Source organism: Doryrhamphus excisus, chromosome 2 (genome assembly GCF_030265055.1).
Source record: "Doryrhamphus excisus isolate RoL2022-K1 chromosome 2, RoL_Dexc_1.0, whole genome shotgun sequence".
In the NCBI taxonomy this organism is placed as follows: Eukaryota; Metazoa; Chordata; class Actinopteri; order Syngnathiformes; family Syngnathidae; genus Doryrhamphus; species Doryrhamphus excisus.
In genome coordinates, this window is record NC_080467.1 from 11,973,730 (window position 1) to 11,997,468 (window position 23,739).

The 23,739-nt window shown below is 42.2% G+C and overlaps 2 protein-coding genes across 5 annotated transcripts in view; one reads left to right on the forward strand and one right to left on the reverse strand.

Moving 5' to 3' along the window:
- Positions 1 to 23,739, reverse strand: part of ggt1b (gamma-glutamyltransferase 1b) — a 136,500-nt gene that overhangs the window by 109,056 nt on the left and 3,705 nt on the right. The gene's annotated exons all lie outside the window — the stretch shown is intronic.
- Positions 111 to 23,459, forward strand: lrrc75bb (leucine rich repeat containing 75Bb). Its single transcript, XM_058051691.1, has 3 exons — positions 111 to 128; positions 1,356 to 1,468; positions 20,434 to 23,459. Exons 1-3 carry the CDS (start codon positions 111 to 113, stop codon positions 21,098 to 21,100), a joined length of 798 nt encoding a protein of 265 aa, XP_057907674.1. The 3' UTR covers positions 21,101 to 23,459.

Below are 23,739 nucleotides of genomic sequence, written 5' to 3' on the forward strand. Positions count from 1 at the left end.
CTAAATTTCATGATGAGGCCACGGGCAGTCATCCAAGTGGCTGAAAATGGCACCTCTGACTGCTTTGAAGCATGTTTGTTTGTCACCCAAGAAAGGAAGTGGCAGCCGGAATGGTTAATCGCCTTAAGGTAAATTGCCTTGTCTTGCCTCTCTCTTGCCGTCTCCCTTTGCCACATTGCCTCTTTCTTGTTGTTGTGTTGTAGCATTAATTAGATCTGCCCAGCTCAGTGTAACACATTCCATTTATAGTGACAGAGCAAAGGAAGGAAGATGAAGAAAAGAGACATTGAGGACAAAGAAGGAGATGGCAGAAGGACCATCAGGTTACGTTATGTGATGCTTTGTGTGTGTGTTTTTCTTTTTAAATTTTCCATCAGCACAAATCAATCTCCATTCACTTAGATGTGCGAAAACACTGTAATATGCATGCCAGGCCACTAGTTGGTGATGGCGCTCCATGTGTGCCAAACAAACTCATTCATTCATTCCTTTTCTAATGCTTATTCTCACAAGGGTTGCAGGGGTTGCTGGAGCCTATCCCAGCTGTTTTCAGGCGAGAGGCGGGGTACACCCTGGACTGGTCGCCGGCCAATCACAGGGCACATATAGACAAACAACCATTCACACTTACATTCATACCTATGGACAATTTATGGTAGCCAATTAACCTAGCATGTTTTTGGAATGTGGGAGGAAACCGGAGTACCCGGAGAAAACCCACGCATGCACGGGGAGAACGTGCAAACTCCACACAGAGAGGGTGGAATCGAACTTGAAGCTGTGTGGCCTGCACGCTAACCACTTGTCCTAATTTGATTAGTAATTTTTTGGGCCCTCCCCCGGCAGTCAAGGAAATTAGCAATTGGCACTAGCAAAAATCAGAAAATGTATAATTAATCTATGGGAACCATATCATATAGTTGTGGATGATCTGTAGCATGAACATGCCTTGTTTAAACCCAATGTTACTACCCACCACCGGCAGTCCCGTGGTGGGTTTCCCATGTGATGCTAGTTCAAATGTGCAATTTTGGTTTGTGGCACCACCTAAACAATGTGCTTGACAAGTTTTACACTCCGCTGCAATGTCTTTTTGGGACTTTAACAGAAATATACTGCCATATGAATGACGTCATTCCAAGTCCTTGCTACTTTATTAACACGTTGGCACACACGGTTGTTGTGATCATATGCGATCTATAGACGTGCAAGGGCGGGTAGTTTAAGAATTAAAAAAAAATGTATAAGAAAAAACATCCTCCTTCACGCATCCGGAGGTTTAGTCATTCACCACCATGCCGTTTTATTGAGACGTCTTACTTGCTATTCAACCCCTGTGCCTTTTTTTGCTGCAGGAAACGGACTCCCTCAAGTCGACCAACAAGATCTGCCGCCAGCTAATTTACCACCTGACGCCTCACTCCAAGTGGACAAGACAGAGTGTTCCCAGGAGGAAGTCTCAAGCCTGGTGAGTGTGTGTCCTCACTGTGCCATCACTCTTCAGACGGATGCTTCCCCGCCACGCCGGGCACATCCTTGTCATAAACATCAACGCAACTCATAAATCCTGCTTAAAGCCTCTCGGAAATACTAATCTGGCTTATGTATGTACAGGAAAGTATGCAGGACTGCTCCTTACTATACTGTTTCGGAATTGAATCACTTTTTAAAGGAAAAATACACTTTTTTGGAATTTTATATTTTATTTTCATCCTCAATCGTGATGTGAAACATGAACACCAGCTAACTGCACATAATGGGACTCACCGATTTCAACTATATAGCCCTCTAAAAAAAATCTCTAGCGACGTTTTATGATTTTTTATCGAGTCCATGCTGTCAGAAATCGAGTGTTTGGGCTGCAGTGTAACCATTAAAGGAAAGGTTTTGTGTACATACATTGCGAGGAGGACATTGCTCCGAGAGACTGCATCAAAACAAACAAAGAATTGTTAGCGCTAACAAAGCCTGCAGTGGTAGAAACTTTTTTTCCACCTACCTAAAAATGAACTGAAGAAGACGCCCCAGGCCAACTGGACCAGATGGACACCTGTCAGTGATTCTGATACATGGAGCACATAGTGCTTGATACAAAACATGGAATACTGTACTTTACATATAATTTGGTTGTGTATTTGTAGTTGTTTATATGTTTGTTGTTTTTTCCTAAATCTTGGTGTCATATTGCATTGTTTTGAAGTGGCCAGTTACCTCTTGCTAGTGTTGTGAGGTGTTGTTAGCGAGGCACTGTGTAGCCTTTCCTTTCGGTAGTGGCTGACACGCTATAAGCGAGGGTTTGGTGAGGCTTGTTGGTATGCGGTTAGTGGCTAAGTTGCTGTGGTAACAGGAAGTGCCACTGCACCAGTAAAGTCTGTATAAGATTCTGCATAACAACGTTAATAATAATAATAATAACAACAATAGCGGGCTGCACGGCGGACGAGTTGTTAGCGCGTAGGCATCACAGCTAGGAGGGATGTTCATGCTACAGATCATCCACAACTGAAATTGGCCGATATGATATGTTCCCATAGATTAATTATACATTTTTTGATTTTTGCTAGTGCCAATTGCTAATTTTGGAGGGCCCAAAAAATTACTAATCAAATTAGGCCAAGTGGTTAGCGCGCAGGCCACACAGCTTGGACACCCAAGTTCGATTCCACCCTCTGCAATCTCTGTGTGGAGTTTGCATGTTCTCCCCGTGCATGCGTGGGTTTTCTCCGGGTACTCCGGTTTCCTCCCACATTCCAAAAATATGCTAGGTTAATTAGCGACTCCAAATTGTCCATGAATGTGAGTGTGAATAGTTGTTTGTCTATATGTGCCCTGTGATTGGCTGGCCACCAGTCCAGGGTGTACCCTGCCTCTCGCCCTAAGACAGCTGGGATAGGCTCCAGCACCCCCGCGACCCTCGTGAGGATAAGCGGTAGAAAATGAATGAATGAACAACAATGGCGCTGTGGCTTGGTTAATATGCCAAAGAAATGTAAATTGCACAAATTGCGCAAGCTTTAGACAGAATGACTTAGCGTCCCTACGAGTGAGGGAAAGTGGGAGCGTGAGGTCGACAGACGGATCGGTGCAGCCTCGGCAGTAATGCGGTCGCTGTACCGGACCGTCGTGGTGAAAAGAGAGCTGAGCCGGAGGGCAAAGCTCTCAATTTTCCGGTCGATCTATGTTCCCACCCTCACCTATGGTCATGAGCTTTGGGTCATGACCGAAAGAATGAGATTGCGGATACAGGCGGCTGAAATGAGTTTCCTCCGTAGGGTAGCTGGACTCACCCTAAGAGATAGGGTGAGGAGCTCAGCCATCCGGGAGGGGCTCAGAGTAGAGCCGCTTCTCCTTCACATCGAGAGGAGTCAGTTGAGGTGGCTCGGGCATCTAGTCCGGATGCCTCCCGGACGCCTCCCTGGGGAGGTGTTCCGGGCATGCCCAGCCGGGAAAAGGCCCCGGGGCAGACCTAGGACACGCTGGAGGGACTATGTCTCACAGCTGGCCTGGGAACGCCTTGGTGTCCTCCCGGTGGAGCTGGAGGAGGTGGCCGGGGACCGGGAAGTCTGGGCTTCCCTTCTAAGACTGCTGCCCCCGCGACCCGGACCCGGATAAGCGGAGGAAAATGGATGGATGGATGGATGGACTTAGCGTCATGGGTACAAAACTTAAAGAGAGAAAAAAAGGGGCAACAAATGGAGGATTCCTTGTCGATATTTTTCCCTTTTTTTGTAAACTTCCGCTAATTATTTGTGGAGGAAAACGGAGGCGAGAGCATTTGAAAGCCCCACGTTGAAAGTGTTTGAAGGCAGCACAGACAGTGGTTCTGTCATTGGTTGGCCTTCAGGTTGCAGTGTTTGCAAACAACAATGAGCTCATTAGCGAGGTCTGCTCCCCTCACATCACAGCTGCAGCAGCCCATGGTGGAAGACTCATTAAAACGGGCAGAAAAAGAACCTGTTTACATGATTTAAACATGCTTCATTAACATCACAACTTTTCTTCTGAAGCACCATTTTTTTTTAGAGATGAAGCTCATTCACTTGGCCATCGTATTTCCCCTTCTACAGTTTCCTGGTTCCATTCTTCCTGTACTGTATTGATCGTCTTCCCCTCTTTACTGGGGGGGATTTCTCATCCACGACTGTAAGAGTCAATTTTGTTGGGTTGTTGCCACACAGAGCAGCTCTGCAGTCGGAGCTCAGGCTCTGGGGAAACATGCTGTCAAAGTTGGAGATAGAGGAGGGGGCGGAATCACTGCAAGGTTGCTGATTAGAGTTCTTGTGTTCTCTCCCCCACCAACCCATTTTTTTCTCGACGCGCCTTAAATCACAGGAGAATTTGCTCCATGTTTGGAAAAAGGCAAATGCATTGGTTAAAATAAAGCTACTGTATATTTTGGTATGATGTCAAACTGAAATTACTACAGTATTACTGCAGTAAACTGTCTAATTGCAGTCGTGAAAAAATTGGGACCAAGTACTTTATCGTCAGGGTGTCATGATCTGAATTGAGATCAGCAAAAAATCGGATCTAAAATCTTCGATATTGGATCAGATTGATATCGGTATTGGCCGATATGCAAGGCTGCAATATGTGTATTGTGTCAAAACCTTATTTGTTTGAAACTTTGAAAATTGGTCATAACATGCACTCCTACTGTATTGTCTGTGCTATTATTTCCTTGACCACATGGTGGCGCTGGTATTAAACTCAAATAGCTCAATACAAAACTGTAACTTTAAGATGTTTAGTTGAATCACCACCAGATTTGGTAAGCATCTTTCAGGGACTGACACGCACATGTCTGTTAAATTTGAGCAAGATTGGATGGAAAATATGGCTGCCATCAAGCAAAACATCTTTTAAAAAATAATTTACAATTTGTCTAATAAAACTTTCAAGATATTTATACTACATTTATACAAACATATCTTCTAAAGTAGTGATTCTCAATTGGTGGGTCTTTTTCAGTGAGTCGCGGTTGTTTTTGCCAAGGGGGAAAAAAAATTTAATAATGTAATGACCTGACATCCGTGAATGCACCACACATTCTGTGCAGACGACTTAACATGTACTCCATCCATTGTTCCAAAGGATATCGACCACAACTTTTATTTACAACTTTTTATTTATTTACTTCATGGGGTGTCTTCATTTTTTTCAAATGACTACAGAAGGTTCCAGTGAACTTGTGAAGACTCACTCATTCATTCATTCATTCATTCATTTTCTACCGCTTTTTCCTCACAAGGGTCGCGGGGGGGCTGGAGCCTATCCCAGCTGTCTTTGGGCGAGAGGCGGGGTACACCCTGCACTGGTGGCCAGCCAATCACAGGGCACATATGGACAAACAACCATTCACACTCACATTCATACCTATGGACAATTTGGAGTGGCCAATTAACCTAGCATGTTTTTGGAATGTGGGAGGAAACCGGAGTACCCGGAGAAAACCCACGCATGCACGGGGAGAACATGCAAACTCCACACAGAGATGGCCGAGGTTGACCACCTAAACATTGTGCTTGACAAGTTTTGCACTCTGCAATGTCTTTTTGGGACTTTAACCGAAATATACTGTCATACGAATGACATCATTCCAAGTCCTTGCTACTTTATAGACAAACAACCATCCACACTCACATTCATACCTATGGACAATTTGGAGTCGGCAATTAACCTATTGCATGTTTTTGGAACGTGGGAGGAAACCAGAGTACCCGGAGAAAACCCACGCATGCACGGGGAGAACATGCAAACTCCACACAGAGATTGCAGAGGGTGGAATTGAACCCTGGTCTCCTAGCTGTGTGGCCTGCGCACTAACCACTTGGCCTAATTTGATTAGTAACAAGTTGTTCCATTCCAGTCCATTCCAGTAATTCCAAGTCCTTGCTACTTTATTAACACGTCGACATACACGGTTGTTGTGATCATGTGCGATCTATAGACGTGCAAGGGCGGGTAGTTAGCATCACAGAGATGGCTGAGGGTGAAATTGAACCCTGGTCTCCTAACTGTGAGGTCTGCGCGCTAACCACTCGACCGCCGTGCAACCCTTTGTAAAGACTCACAAATCACAATTCCGACTTTATTACTCAAGCAGCTTTGTTTTCAGAACAGTCTTAATTGCAAAGCAGACGTGACATGCTTAATATATTTTCAAGGCAGTTTCATTTTTCTCTTTTTATACCGCTGCACCCAAGAGGTGCTTTGAATGTCATTGTAATATGTATCAAACCCACCATTAATCAAGCTCATAATGCTATAATTCTAAATGATTATTGCACTTGCAGCACTTTTTGATATTAGACTCGGATTGCAGGAGCTATTCCATAACTTGTTCTATACTGCAGGGGTATAACTGATGTAGTGGCCGTGCATGAAAACATTACAATGCCTTACGACTTAAACCCTGCGTGTCTTTAATCAGTGTGGTTTATTTATGTTGCAGAAGGCTCCACTCAGCTGGTGGGCTTGGGTACAGTTTAGTGCTCCCAGCTTGTGCCGTCTGATGATAAGAGCCAGATGAGTGGCGGATGTGACAGTTGTTTGGGAAGGTGTCAGCATCTGTGGGTGACCGTCGACTGGTTGGAAGTTGCCTCATCTTCAAAGTTTATGTTATTACCTCTAAGAAGCGTAAAGAAGGCTATATTTTGCACTCTGGTACACTGATTAGTTTGTTTGGATAGTGAGCCATCAGGATCAGGGCTACGAGATGCGAAAATGAGTTCAACTTGAATTGAATAGAATTGAGAATTAGAGGTGTCATGAGATTGTGGCACCCCTTTCTGTGCGTTCACATTATGTGTACTTCCTCCATTGCATAAGAAATGCTGCTCTTCAATACAGTTGAAAATACATCATCTCCAGAATTGCTGCTAACATTTCACAGACAGTATGAAATATCTGAAAAAATGAAATATGACATTCATTCATTTTCTACCGCTTATCCTCACGAGGGTCGCAGAGGGTGCTGGAGCCTATCCCAGCTGGCTTTGGGCCAATGGCGGGGTACACCCTGGACTGGTCGCCAGCCAATCACAGGGCACATATAGACAAACAACCATTCACACTCACATTCATACCTATGGACAATTTGGAGTGGCCAATTAACCTAGCTTGTTTTTTGAATGTGGGAGGAAACCGGAGTACCCGGGGAAAACCCACGCATGCACGGCGAGACATGCAAACTTTACACAGAGATGGCTGAGGGTGGAATTGAACTCGGGTCTCCTAGCTCGGCGGCCGTGCAGCCCGGGGACAAACATAAAAAATACATTTATGGCAAAAATATCTTCATAGGAATAGGCTAGATGTACTTTCTAAATATAAGATTATTTCCCCCAAATGAAAATTGCCATTCCCATTTTAGGAAAGAAAAAAATTTAAACCATTGCTTAAAATGGGACTTTTTGGGAAATTCTGTTATTGCAATGGATTCTTGGAAAAGAAATGCAATATTTACTCTGGCACGTTGTACATACATGTACATGCATGTACATCACCACGTGACTGACCTATTTGTGGAGCCAAGTCACACGCCGCCTCCTGACTCAACACGCTGACCTCTAATGAGCAAATGAAGGTCGAGCCTGAAGGTGGATTAAACTCTTGTCAAAGCTGCAAAGCAGGATACATTCAAAGTCACGTGTTTACCTTTCTCCGGGCTTATTTACAGCAGTACATGCTTTGACCTTCCCTTCGTGGTCAGCAACCATGAAGATGAATAGCTGTGGTAAACGAGTCATGTAATATGGGTATGGACGTTTTACGATATGGTAATGGTTTGATAATGATTTCATTTTATTTGAACATGCATCAAGTTATAGTGAATACATCAGATAATTCAATTCACAGTGCTTCCGCCGGAAGAATAGGCAGTAGTAATACCCGCAAATAATTCCAACTTTAAGTCTTTGGTAACTTTACAAATATCATTGACATTCAAGTTGAAGTTTTGGTCCCGGTATTGACCCCTGGGGTACTCCACATGTAATATTTAAACTTACAGATGTGTGGTCTCCTAGCTTTACATATGGCTTCCTGTTAGCGAAGTAGCTTTTGACCTAATTCAAATCTTGTGGTAATAAGGAAACTGATCGGTAGTTTGGAAATTGATGTTTGTCTCCATTTTTAAAAATTGGAACTACTTTAGCTGTTTTTATTTTGTAAGGGAATTTTCCGGTCTGAAATGGTGAATTACTAATACGTGTCAGTGGTTTTGCAATCTTTTATTGTCACGGTTCTTTGTCGTTTAAACTGCAGTATTATTAATTAGCTTGCAGCGCTATTCCCGATTAGCACACTGCTATCATCGTATGCACTCGTTTTTGATTGTTTACGTATCTCACAGGTAAGGCTTCCCAATCAGGATAGGGTTTTCCCGTTAGCCAACGGCTGAGCTGCACTGTATTTGTTGACGGAGTAGTCACATGACTATATCGAGTAAGCCTCTGTACAGAAAACCGTTATACCCCCGGCATTAAATCCCATTAAATGTTCAATTTGAGCTGTTTCCTATGAATTGAATTCAAAAAAAAAAGTCATGCCACTTGAAATAACGGCAACTCCAGACTTGATGTCTTTAATCCTGGTCTTGAACTGCTCTTAACCTCCTATTGATTAGGATATTCATCCAAAGATGACTCTGTGGCCCCTAATGATGATGATGATGATGATGATGATGATGGTATCCCCGCCAAGCTGATAAAGATCACTCAAGTCTATTTTCACTGTATTTGGAGGCGCGCCTTTTAATGCTGGTTTCATAACTGTTCCTTGACATACTAAGGCAAGACTAGGGCGCTCCCCTCCGTGATGTAGCGTTATGTAAGGCAAACTGTTTTCTGTGTGTTCTGTAGCTGTCTTCATTCCTTACAAGCATCCACTTTGTCACAGAGAATCAAATCATTGCCGGAGCACATGCAACTACATTATAGCACCCCGAGGTTTAATAACCACTATAATTGTCCAACATATCACTGGACCACATCTTACAAGTCGCAGAATTGTTTTTGTCTTTTTGCTGCATAGAATTACTCGCTCGAGGAACAAATGTCTCCAATTTGTTCTGCTTTGTTGCGTTCATGCGCCAGCAGCTCATGAGAGCCGTGTGATGGAGTAGCTAATCGCTAAGAAAGGTTTGCTGCGCCAGTGTTCCCGATGTATTCATTTGGTGGCCCGCCACAATTACATTTGGACTGGCACAGATACATTTGGCACGACTGGATTCGGTGCTCCTTGTTCACCCTCGCTCATAAAGACATAATGGAACTGTCTGTGTAGCTTGTTGTTAGAACTCCTTAGAGCAGATGGCGTTATAACTGAATCATGGTAATAATAATAATAAATAATAATAATAATTGGGGGGGCGGCACGGCGGTCTAGTGGTTAGCGCGCAGACCTCACAGCTAGGAGACCAGAGTTCAATTCCACCCACGGCCATTTCTGTGTGGAGTTTGCATGTTCTCCCTGTGCATGCGTGGGTTTTCTCCGGGTACTCCGGTTTCCTCCCACATTCCAAAAACATGCTAGGTTAATTGGCGACTCCAAATTGTCCATAGGTATGAATGTGAGTGTGAATGGTTGTTTGTCTATATGTGCCCTGTGATTGGCTGGTCACCAGTCCAGGTTGTACCCTGCCTCTCGCCCGAAGACAGCTGGGATAGGCTCCACCTCGTGAAGAAAAAGCGTGAGAAAATGAATGAATTTTTATTTGTTTACATATTCTCAGCACTAACACTGATTTACACTACTATTAATATGCAACTATGAAGCGTTATACGTCTGCATGTTTAGTCATGTTGTGTTATATGACATCACTTTTGAGGGATAAATATCGATAATTATAGAAAACATGACTACATATATAGCAGGCCTCACAGCTAGGAGACCCAAGTTTGATTCCACTCCGGTTTCCTCCCACATTCCAAAAACATGCTAGGTCAATTGGCCACAGGTATGAATGTGAGTGTGAATGGTTGTTTGTCTATAGGTGCCCTGTGATTGGCTGGCCACCAGCTGGGATAGGCTCCAGCACCCCCCGTGACCCTCGTGAGGAAAAGCGGTAGAAAATGAATGAATGAATTATAACCGGTGAAACTCATTGCCAAATCGTAGTGAAGACACACGAGAAACGATTTTGGTGTAGCATTCCCACGCCGGGGGTTCGACTCTCCACTAGTAAGCATCATTGGTATTCGTCAGGAAGGCATCCGGAAAGTACTCAAACTCAAAATCAGTATGCGGATCAAAGAATCCGTTGTGGCGACTCTGAAATCAGGAAAAAGCCGAAAGAAAGAAACTTTGGGGTATCAAAGTAGCTCAGAGGAGAAAAGTGCTGATGGAGTACTTTTAACTGACATAAATGTCAGCGTAAATGAATGGATATGGATATTTATGCCGGTTTTGAAACATAAATATACTTTAGCTAGGTTAACAACATGTTTTCACTATTTTCACTTTTCCCCACGAGGGTCGCGGGAGGTGCTGGAGCCTATCCCAGCTGTCTTCGGGCGTGGACTGGTGGCCAGCCAATCACAGGGCACATATAGACAAACAACCATTCACACTCACATTCATACCTATGGACAATTTGGAGTGGCCAATTAACCTAGCATGTTTTTGGAATGTGGGAGGAAACCGGAGTACCCGGAGAAAACCCACACATGCACAAATTATTACAAATTGTGATTAAATTTACAGTACCAGTACCATGTTTGGACATACTTATTCACCACTAGAAATGAAGTGTATCCAAACTTTTGACTGCTAGCGTGTGTGTCTGTATTTATATACACACACACACACACACACACACACACACACACTATATATATAAAGGGGATTCATTTCCATCTTGCTGTCCATGTCGTTGCCAGCAGTTCCCTCCGGTGCGACATTAACATTGCTAATTTTATTTATTCCGTTTCCACGAACCGTGTGACTCATCGGAGATGTCAAACACCACACACAGCCCCGGAGCTGCTCCGCTCAAGACGTACAATTGCAGAACCTTTATTAATCAGCCCATCTGCTCAAAGCTTTGTTTCCTATCCCGGAAAATGTGCTATTATTCTCACAAAATCCAGAGGGAGACAAAAAGAACATGCAATCACTTTCTGCTGCTTTCAGGTATCTTAAAGAAATGCAGTATCAAGCTTAGTATCAAGGTACATACAGTTTATACGGGTATTCTTAGAAGCGTGATTTACTGTTTTCAATGTTTTAGGTCACTAAAAACAAACATTCTGAAGAATGATGATGATCATTCATATTTTAGGCAATTTCTTCTCTAACTTTGAATCCTGAGGCTTGTACGGCTAAATTATAATTTTGTGACATTTCCTTTAATTCAGAACTACTACTGATTATTTAAATACTGTGCCGCTCACGAGTCAGTTTCTTTGGCAGGGGCCCAACACCAGACACCAGCTATCAGTGCACTCACAACAAAGCTTGTCAACCCATGGAAAATCATTATGGAATTGTCATCTAAAAATAAAGGAACACTGAATCACACAGCAACACTCAAAAGGTGTACCTCGGAAATATACAAACATGTACCAAAATGAGTTTAAAATGAAAAAACTTCAACCATCGGAATGCCTTCATTCTTTGGAATGACGTCATAAAATGGGATATTGTGGCATGCGCTAGTCCGTGAGGACCAGGCAGCTATTTGACAGCTATTTGCACCAAAATGAGTTTAAAATGAAAAAACTTCAACCATCGGAACGCCTTCATTCTTTGAATGACGTCAGCCTCCCTCTGATGCACAGAGGTGGCATCCATCCATTTTCTATGCCGCTCGTCCTACAATGAAATGTTTGCTCAGATGCAATGCATTATGCGAAAACTTTAAATTCATATTGGTGCATGTTTGTATAGCTTTTTAATGTTCAGTCGCTGTGTGATGAATGTAGTGTTCTGAGTAAAATGATACCATGACTTAGACAATCAATCAATTATATTGAGTAATGACCTCCTGCAATTTCTAATGTGTCGTTATGAGTTTTTTCATAGCTCATAATTGGCACCTGTCAAATAGCTGCCTAGTCCTCACGCATCTAGTCTAGTGCATGCCACAATATCCCAAAATCATTATGGAATTGTCATCTAAAAAAGGAACACTGAATCACACAGCAACACTCAAAAGGTGTACCTCGGCAATATACAAACATGTACCAAAATTAGTTTCAAATGAAAAAACTTCAACCATCGGAACGCCTCAGATGCAATGCATTATGCGAAAACTTTAAATTCATATTGGTGCATGTTTTTATAGCTTTTTAATGTTCAGTCGCTGTGTGATGAATGTAGTGTTCTGAGTAAAATGATACCATGAATTAGACAATCACCACAATATCCCATTTTATGACGTGGACACCTGCAACGTCTACACTGGTGTGGCCGATACATACCAGTACACTAAAATGGGTACTGTACTGCAGACTACCTTACTATTACTGTTTTTACTGATTACTGAGTCAAATATTGCAATGAATAAAAATAAAGGATAACCTTAGTCATCACCCATGAAGGCTTGTTGCAGCAACAACAACAGCAGCAGAAAGACGAATTCCTTCACAAAGATACCTTTCAAGGATTCAATTGGTGTGGGTTCTTTATGTATTAAACAGGCGCCCTCTGGGTAAACCGCACCAATCGATCCGAAAAATAATCAAGTCAAGACCAAAGCCATGATGAAAAAGACATTGATCCGAACATCCCAAAGGGTCTCTACAGTAGCATCCGTATCCTGAGTGTAAAAAATGAATCCATGTTGGAGATAATACTTTATACTATACTACATACTAACTCAAAAAGTAGGTTTTAGTACTGTTGTTTACATGCAATCTTTGATATAAATACGCACTGATACCGGCTGGGGGCGGCATGGCAGTCGAGTGGTTCGCGCAGACCTCACAGCTAGGAGGACCAGGGTGCGATTCCACCCTCGGCCATCTCTGTGTGGAGTTTGCATGTTCTCCCCGTGCATGCGTGGGTTTTCTCCGGGTACTGGCGACTCCAAATTGTTCATAGGTATGAATTTGAGTGTGAATGGTTGTTTGTCTATATGTGCCCTGTGATTGGCTGGCCACCAGTCCAGGGTGTACCCCGCCTCTCGCCCAAAGACAGCTGGGATAGGCTCCAGCACCCCCGCAACCCTCGTGAGGAAAAAGCGGTAGAAAATGAATGAATGAATGAATGATACCGGCTGACATATTAAAGTAAAAAAAAAAAAAAAAGGTTTTGAGATTTATAGCTGTAAATACACTTAACATTGACCTAATTGTGGATGAATTTATTTCACATTTCAAAAGTAGCCATTAGTCTATAACATGTATAAGAATATCCGATCCTACTGGTCGTGTACACGGCGCAAGAGTGAGGCAAAAAAAAGAACCTCAAAGACTCACTCTTGTCGCTCATTATATTACTGATTCATGAGAGTAAATGAAGGGGAAGGTACTGTATGGCCTGCGTGGGAGGACAGATTACAAGTTCCTTCCGCTGCATGCTTTTAACTGTCACCCTCAAGGCACAATATTGAGGGGTTGCTTCATTCTCTCTAGTAATAAACTAAGTATTCCAAATCGGGAAAAATGTACTCCCACCCCGGTCTTGCATTGCCGATAAGAACCAAAATATGGACACCAACTATAATGGCACCTCCTATTGGTTATGGTGAAAAATACTAAATGTTTTTTAGGTCAATGACTTATGATTAATTAGTTGCTAAGACATTTTTTAATGACACGTTAGCACTGTGGTGTTTTAGAAGCCCAAAGCAAAAGGTACAAAAATACTAAAGTTTAAAAACAAAAAGCGCACTTAAAGTGGATATAATTAGGGGGGAAACCAGCAACAACAAAAAACAAATGTGACTAATAATGTGTACCTTTAACATATGAACTGATACCCTTGAATTGGTACCAAATAGTTGCAATTGTCTGTGCTTTTGTGTGTTTTTATGTAGTAATAACACAGGGAAATGCGAGCAATGTCGCGCTTTTGCGAATGCACGTCACTTTTCAGATGGTCATAAAAACATGTTGCATTTGCGTGGTAATGTCAACACACACACACACACACATTATTTTATGCTTATAATTTTCCTTAAATTATTTGTCTAATTTTATCTGTAAAAGTGTTATACTATCAGCTGTATGTTCTCATGTCGCCTTTTTCAGGAGCACTTTAAACATCACATCACATCAAACTATGTCATTTAATTTTACAGTTTTGTTGGGGTTTTTTACGAAATAAGACAAGTGTTAAAAGTTGAAATACTTAGAAAGCAACTCGCGGGCCGCATGTGGCCCCCGGGCTGTAGTTTGCCCACCCCTGACCTCCAGGGTGAACGTAGCCATAAAGTTGTAGTTAAAAGCAATAAGAAATGTACAAATAAAACACTGAGCCAAGTAAAAAAAACAAAACAAAAAACTAAAACTAAAGCACACACAGTAGTGGTGCAAAATGTAGTCAGGAAATGTTGACTGAGTGCAGTCAGGCGTGCGTCTAAGTAGGCGTAATTGGAAAATGCCAAACAGCGGCTTCGCATAGGAACTCCATAAAAGGCCCTGCTGTGCAGAGTAAAGAGACTGGCAGCAAAAAATTGATTAGACCAGCTTTGATTCTTCAGTTTCTTGTTCATTTTAATGCCTGGCACAACTAAAGGTACATTTGTTTGTATGTTAATGTCATTAATGTAATAACTTAAGTGATTTTAGTTATTATCAAGAAAACCATGGAAGTTAAAGCTATTTTTTTTTTGTAGAAAAAAAAACTTACAGGGCTCTACATTAAAAACAAACATTACTTGCCCATGGGGAATCTTTAAGGTGAGAACTACTTGCCCAAACTTGCCTGAATATGCTGATAATTCATCAGATAATAGTACTGATGCATTGTATTTGGAGGAATGTCTGAAACGTAGTATGTTAACATGGCATGCCATACTACCTTACACATCGTAGTCGTAGTAAGCAGTGATATTTATAAGTTGTGCATTCCTGCATTATTGAATAGACACATTTGTGTGTGCATTTTGTTGCCCTGTACCAGTGACATGAGCAATAACAATAAAGTTGAATCTAATCTAATCTAATCTTGTGTACTAGTAAAGTGTTTTTAATCCAGAAAAAAATGCTCAATGGTCAAACAATAATTTGTGAAGCAAAGGTGAGAAAAATACACGGAGAAATGGAAGCGCTAGATTTTGTAGCTTGTGCAAAATCAGCACTTGGTATTGGATCTAATCGGTGGTGTTTCATTGTGACCACTTCAAATTGTCACAGCAATGTGATTCACTCACCTGTGCCATCATTTGATTTGCTGCCGCTAATAAAATACTTCTTTAGGAGGCACTGTTTCATCACTTTTTGATCACTTTTTGGTGTTTTCCTTCAGAAGTTGTTGAAGAATTAGACGATGTAAGCAGGGACGCCATGATAGATGTTTTCTTAGTCAAACCATTGCTGATTGGTTGATCGCGAACAAGAACTGGTGTGGGTAAAACGCTACGGACCGCGGTCTAAATAAACGATTCTGATTGGTCCATTTCAAGATTTGCAAGGATTGCTTTGCAAATTACCACCGGAATTACGCAGTCCGTGTTTTACCAACACCCAACAAGAACCGCTTTAAAAAAAAAAAACTCTTGGCAGTATGGCATGCCAAAGTGCACTTGCCCGACGGGAATATCACTGATTGGATTTACTTGCCCGAATTTTGTTTTAACTTGCCCCAGGCCATCGGTACGTCGTTATTGTCGAGCCCTGACTTACTTTTAGTTGTAGGAGGCATTAAAATGAACAAACACCCTTAAGAAACAGGGTTGGTCTAATCATTTCTTCTGTGACTGTACATGAGTTTGAGTATCCGTAAACAAATATTATGGCGATTCCGTAAAGTGCATTGATCTGTGTGATAAATTCCAAGTCAGTCCAGCCTCATGGGAGACTATGGAGTTTCATAACAGCAACACCATGTGGAATATTTGCTCAAAAAATAACAGCCCAGACGACACAGTAGGAGCGCATGTTCTGACAAATGCTCAGGCTTTTGTGAGCAGCGGTTCAGAGAATAGAAACGTTAACCTTTGGCATCAGAATGCTGAGCTACGGGTGTAAACAAGAGGGAAAGGAAGCGTGCAGACAAAGTAATCAATTGATCTGTCGTGACCTTCTAAAAGGAGAAGCTTTTACCTTGTTATGAGATGCAGGAGACTTCAAAACTATCAAGACAAATACACATGGGGGGGGGGGGGTATGGCGGTTTACGTAACATCACTTATTAGCTTGGCGTGGCTTTAGAAAGTTCTACGGCAGGGGTCTCAAACACGCGGCCCGCGGGCCAAATGTGGTCCGCAGGACACTAGTTTGAGGCCCCCGCCTTGATATGAAAGTTTAATGTTAGTGCGGCCCGCGCAAGTTTGATATGGATGCAGTATGGTATCATGTACCCAGAAAAAATTATTACGTTTGATTAATGTTCATGTTAAAGGTTAAATAACTGTTAATAGTTATCCTCCCTATCCGTGTGGAAGTGGTAAGTCTTTTGCTATTTAAGTTTAAAGGAAATAACTTGAAGGCTACCGTTTAGGTCGCTAGCTCTCTAGTTTGCGAGTTAGCATGTGTCTCAAGACCCTGCAGTTGCGCAATATGTTGTAAATAAAAAGAGTATAAATGTGACTATAGTCGTGTTTTGTCATGTCTACAGGGCTCTAATAATGCTTTGTTAATTTTAATCTGAAAAAAATAATTTGTCTACCCACCAACTATGTGGTTTCTTAAGTTTTTATTATTTGCCGTTTTATTGTTATTATTATATTTATTTATTACTGATTGATTTTCTTTATTCTTGATTTGTTTATTTATTTTTCATCTTATTTTGTGTAGAAAAATAAAAATTAAGATATTTGAGAACAGTGGAATGTTTTATCAGAGCTTTTCTTGTAGAAAATCGAAACCAAAGCAAAGTTTATTCATTTTTCTGTTTTTAATAAATGCATTTTTTGGGTTTTTTTTTTTTTTGAAAACCTGATGCGGCCCAGTCTCGCCCAGACCCTAGCTCCAGTGGCCCCCAAGTAAATTGAGTTTGAGACCCCTGTTCTACGGTGTTGTAGCAGCGAGTCCAGTTTCGGCCCACTGTAATGACCATACAGTCCGATTCTCCAGAGCACAGCTTCATTAAAGAACGCCGTCTCTGGCTTGCACTGACCTTTGCGGCACACGGGTTCCCTCGTCGCCTGAATTCTATTTCAATACCACAGACCCCCAGATGTTTCCTTTGCCCACTTGTGGGCTTTACATAACTAGAGAACAGCGAGCACCCTCGTTGCTGTACGTATGAAAGTTAACAACATCCCCGAGGAGAACGGAGCTATGAAAAGCAATTAGAGCGTCTGCCCTGCCTCAATATGTAAGCAGCCAATAGTGTGACACATGAGAGTCGGGTTCTTATTAGATTCCTGCGCTGTTGTGTCAGTGAGCTTTCCGCCATGTCAATAAACTGATTTCCCTCTTTGGTTTTGAATCATGTTTAATCTTTTGATGGACGGAAGCTACAATGCAGCCATTGTTACGTATAGCGGACAAAGTGTCTTTAGAAATGCAAACTGGACCCACTGAGCAGCTTGTGGGCGGAAAAGATAGAAAAAAAACAAAAAGTCGGCCGTGAGGTCCGAGGCAGCGTGTTCGAAAGTCTGAAGTCGTCTTTTTCTCCGTCTCATTATAACAACGCAGAAAATCCCCCCCCCCCCCCATCACCCTGCATCTCCCACTCATCCAGTGAACAAACCGTTGCACAGGGGATTATTTTAACAGACAAACAGGTGAGACGGGAAGGTTATCACTGGGTAGAACATTTGACTGTACCCACCAATAGAAACCCGTGCTCAAGTGAAATTAATCCATAAATAATTGATGGTTTGTCCTGTAATTTTTTAACCAAGCGCTCTGACCATTTTTTTGTGGGATTATACGCGAGACCAGCCTAGAGACAGTCTCAATGAGGAAAAGACAGGAAGCAGAACTTGAGGTAGCAGAGATGAGGATGCTGAGGTTCTCATTGGGAGTGACCAGGATGGATAGGATCATGAACGAGTACATCAGAGGGACATTACATGTTAGAGGCTTTGGAGATAAAGTCAGTTATCGGCCAGACTGAGATGGTTGGGACATGTCCACAGGAGAGATAGTGAATATATATATATATATTAGGGTGCATCAAAAATCACAATTATTGAATTTTGATATGGCTGTGTACTAAAAGTGTTCCAATATATGTAGAAACAACACATACAAAATATTTTTCCAATACATGATTATTTAGGGGTACCACCATACATCTGTTTTTGTGGAATAAAGTGGTGAACAGTTCAATGGTCGCCATGTATATATATATATATATATATATATATATATATATATATATATATATATATATATATATATATATATATATATATATATATATATATATATATATATTAGGGTGCATCAAATTTGAATGGGAAATTTTAAATTCATAATATCAATTTGGCTGGCATTCCATTTTTTTCGCATGAACATAAAAATGTCTTTTGCAAAGTTTTGAGGAAATCCATTGAGATTTAGAGGTGCCACCTCACACAAACTTTTGTAAAATTTCGGAAAATGTGCAATTTCTAGTCTAATATATATATATATATATATATATGATGCAAAAAGGAGGTTTATGGATGTAGTAAAGGAGGACATGAGGGTAGTTGGTGTGAGAGACGGATACAGAAGACAGGGTTGAATGGAGGAGATTGGTTTGCCATGGTGACCCCTGATGGGAAAAGCAGAGAAGAAGAAGAAGAAGAAAGAAAGAAGAAGAGCATCTCATATCACATCTTTTGAAGTATTTTTACAGCAGATTAAAAGAGACAATCCCACCAGAATGTCATCTTCAGAAGACCACATAACACTTTATGTCTCCTTGAGTGCCAGTTTTATAAAAAGCCACACCAGTCCTGGGGGTACAACCAAAGTATCAACAAGCCAAGATGACATATTTGTTACTAACGTGCCCTGAATGCGGCAAAGGAGGACAGTTTCTTGCCTTGTTTATCCTCTGTTCCACTATTTCAGTCGCCATGTTTGGTGCGACAAGAGGTGCTTTCACAGAAATGAAGAAGCACCGCAAAGTGACAAGTCATCAGATGACGTTCCTACCCCGGAGACAGAAATCATTACTGAAGACAGAGGAACATTGAAATGCTAATTCTCTGGCTACATTATTGATCACAGTGCCCGGTATACGCTAATGGAGCTAGCGGTTTGTTTGCTTGTTTTTGCATACTTTGCAAAAGATGGTGAGGTACTTTTAGATGTAACTAAATATTCATTCTCACAAATAGATATTTATATATAATAATATTTATGTATAATAATATTAGTGGCGCCCTCTATGGGTAGTGCTCAAAATGCTTTGGAAGACATGCTAGCATAGCATTCATTCATTTTCGACTGCGTGCGTGCTGGAGCCTATCCCAGCTGTCTTCGGGCGAGAGGTACACCCTGGACTGGTGGCCAGCCAATCACAGGGCACATATAGACAAACAACCATTCCCACTCACATTCATACCTATGGACAATTTGGAGTCGCCAATTAACCTAGCATGTTTTTGGAATGTGGGAGGAAAGCGGAGTACCCAGAGAAAACCCAGGGTGGCCGAGGGTGGAACCGAACTTTTTTTTTTGTGGGAGTCCGCCCGTTTGTCGGAGTCGGGGGGCCCGGGTACTGGTCCCCAGTGTGGACGGCCCCAAATGTGGCGTTTCCTTGATCCTCAGTGCCATGCCATGTCTCCCTACTGTGTGTGATTGTGTGTGTGTGTGTGTTTGTCTAGTATGAAGGGTGGGAGGGAGGGGCTTTCTTTGTAATTGTTTTTCTTTTTAATTGTGGTAATTGTTTTTAATTCTGTAAAGCACTTTGTGTTGCATGTTTCTGCAGGAAAAGTGCTCTACAAATAAAGTTGATTTGATTTTTTTTATATATTAGGCCACAATCATGTATTAATTTTAGAACAAAATGCAATATTTAGGGAGTAGTTGAACCGCAAGTGACGATTTGTATACGGATTAATAATGCCAAAATAGTCAAATAGACAAATCTTCATGTTTTAAAACAGTGCACGAGTACACGGTTTAGTTTATACCGCTCCTCAAATAAATTTCATAGAAAAACAAACAATATGTTAAATAGTAATCCAGCACGGTACTAAATAAACACAAAACGCCTGGTTTAAAAAAATAAAATAAAATAGAAAAGCAGTGCAGCAAAAACCATATAGACTGCATGGAACTCGGGCCTAGGTTTGTGCTTATGCTAACCTTCCTTGTCCTTCCAAGTCCAGCTAGCGTAGTTTTGGTCTTTGCTTCTTCAGCCAACTAATTACAGCACACAAGTCTTGTACGCAATAAATCCTCCACTGACTTTCATTGTCTTTGTTTTTCCAAACAGTTTGAAGACCACCCTGAAAAAGAAGCTGTCCGGCGATGTGGTCAACCTCTCCGGAATCCCGCTGTCGGGCAGAGACGTCCACCGCGTGGCCTTCTACCTGCAGGGAGGCAGTGACGCGGTGTCTGCCGTGGACTTGAGCTTCACCGAACTGCAGGACGAAAGCCTGCGCCTGCTCCTGCCGCCCCTCAGCGGCCTCCCTAAACTGACCACACTCGCCGTCAACGGCAATCGCCTCACCGCAGCCGTCCTGAAAGACCTGACGGAGGTGGTGAAAGATCCTAAGAAGTTCCCCAAGCTGGCGTGGATCGACCTGGGCAACAACGTGGATATCTTCACCGTTCCGCAGCCGCTGCTGGTGGCCCTGCGGCGACGCTTCGGTTTGCGCAGCAGCCTGCCCACCATCTACGAGTACAGCGAGGCAAAGACCTTCGGCAGGTATAACCCCAACATGGAGACCTCCGTGGAGGAGCCCAGTGTCTATGACGACGGCGACGAAGGCGAGATGGAAAGAGACGAGGACGATGATAGGCTGGAGCTTCAAGCTTGGGGCTTTGGAGAAGACAAAACATCCAGAAGTGTTCAGGTGTCGTTCTGTGGGAGGTGATCTCGGAGGTTGGCATCCTCTCGTCTCAATGCTACTGTGACACGGATTTCTGAAAATAAAAATAACGATACCGTCCTGTCTGACCTCAGCGATGTAGCTCCGTCCTAGCTCCGACACTTTATTTATGGATTGATCTACTTCTGTCTAGACAGAGCTGAACTGCTTTTTTGCCCCCCCCCAGCGTTCAACGAATCACTTCCAGAACTAAGACTGGGCAGTTAAGTGCCTTGCACAAGGGCACCTTAGCCGTCACCCATTAGGGAATATGTTTACAGGAATATTCACATTTATTATATTTCCATGTTAGAAAGTGGACTTTTTCCATAATCTGGCACAATGCCGTTTCAGAGCAGGATCCAAAATGTAAATATTTCTTAATCTTCATGAAATTACTGCTCATGACAGATGGAGGAACATTCATTGTGTGATGAATGAAACAAGTTGTCCTCATGCAAGATGGATGACAAAATATTAAAAGTGTTTAATTTCGATGAGGCAATGAGCAAACCAAGAATCAAGGTTATTTTGGAGTGCTGAACATAAAAAGGTGCTTTTGTCTCTGATGTTATGCTTTTTTTCCCCAACAGAAATAATATGCAAATTAGACACGTGTAGGGGCTGCACGGTGGTTGAGTGGTTAGCACGCAGGCCTCACAGCTAGGAGACCCGAGATTCCACCCTTGGCCATCTCTGTGTGGAGTTTGCATGTTCTCCCCGTGCATGCGTGGGTTTTCTCCGGGTACTCCGGTTTCCTCCCACATTCCAAAAACATGCTAGGTTAATTTGCCACTCCAAATTGTCCATAGGTATGAATGTGAGTGTGAATGGTTGTTTGTCTATATGTGCCCTGTGATTGGCTGGCCACCAGTCCAGGTTGTATACCCTGCCTCTCGCCCGAAGACAGCTGGGATAGGCTCCAGCACCCCCGTGACCCTCGTGAGGATAAGCGTTAGAAAATGAATGAATGAATGAGTTCTCCTCCTATTTTGTGTGGAAGTGGTAACTTTTTGGCTTCTTATTTTGTCTTTCCCCACCCTCGGCCATCTCTGTGTGGAGTTTGCATGTTCTCCCCGTGCATGCGTGGGTTTTCTCCGGGTACTCCGGTTTCCTCCCACATTCCAAAAACATGCTAGGTTAATTAGCGACTCCAAATTGTCCATAGGTATGAACGTGAGTGTGAATGGTTGTTTGTCTATATGTGCCCTGTGATTGGCTGGCCACCAGTCCAGGGTGTACCCCGCTTCTCTCGCCCAACGACTGCTGGGATAGGCTCCAGCACCCCCCCGGACCCTGGTGAGGATAAGCGGTAGAAAATGAACGAATGACACTACTTTTCATTCTGAGGAGTCTGCAACTGTGGCTCTTAAATTGAATCTTTTGTACGTTTTAACGTCAAAGCTTTAAAAAGCTGTGAAAACTTCTGTTCTTTAACTTGACTTAATTTGGTGTCGGGTTTAAAAACCTGGCACCCGGGTTTTGAATTGTGACCTTTCCATTCAAAATAAAACACAAAGTCCACATTGAGGTGCAGTAAATCAACACATTTTATCAAATTTGATGTCACTTTACGAGAGAAAAATCAAGTGGTTACTGAGGAACTAATGACTAAGGTACATCCATTGATGTGAGGTCGTCCATTCCTCATTAAACTTCTGGAATTTTGTGTTACCTCAAATTCCTCACAGGGTATAGTATCGTTTCTAAACTATACAGTGGCTAATGAGTGGTTTTACTGCCTGGTTTGTCCCCTCTGTAGCAGATCTATATTTTTCCCAGTAAATAGGACCATTTTAACTATGGGGTTTTATTCGTTTTGATGAGTGAGCAATGGGAATGAGGATGATACCAGCTCTTACAGAGAACATACAGTGCAGTATTGCCGTGACACAAATACCGCAACAATGAAATGAACATACGATGTATTTTAACTAACTGTAGCACATCCTTATAGAGACAGAAGCATGTTTTGTTAAGAAGAATTACTTCATGAAACGACACTCCTGTTGTTGATGTGTTTTCTCCTCCAACTGTGTTGTTTATGTGAGCTTACTGGATTATTAATGATCAGGAGTACGTAATTAGTGTGCACGTTAAAGGACATGCAGAGTAAATGACAGCTTTGATGGCAGAAAAGGAAATGTTGATTCATTTGCACTTTCAGGACAACTAAGGCCACAGCAGAATAAACAAATGTTTTAATGAGTCTGTATTAAAAATATGTTCATGGGTTGTCTGTTATCCTAAATGAACTTTTAGCATTTTCTACTCAAATGTTCCTGCTGAATTCACGACATCCTTGCAAAATCATGACTTGCTATATTAGACTGAACGTGATGTTTGCCTGCTGTTGCTTCCAGAAATAAACACTGTTTGAATATTTGATTTTCTGGACTAGTTTTGTCTGTTGGTTAATAACAGTATGGGGGTGGGGGGGGGGTGGGGGGGGGGTCAACTGCCAGGGGATGTGAGAGACTTTTTCCAATATTAGTGCAGACCTGGCAACATGTATGAATTTGTTATGATTCACCGCTCTCCTTTTTGTTGCATATTGCTTGGTTTCACTTTAGGGTTCAGTGTGTATTGGGGGTGGGGGTGGGGGGGTAAAAATGTTTCTGTCAAACAGTGGAGGCGTGACAGAA

Coding starts and splice junctions, on each gene's coding strand:
- lrrc75bb (XM_058051691.1), top strand. Junction 1,469..20,433: donor AGGAGGAAGTCTCAAGCCTG/GTGAGTGTGTGT, acceptor AACTAATTACAG/CACACAAGTCTTGTACGCAA.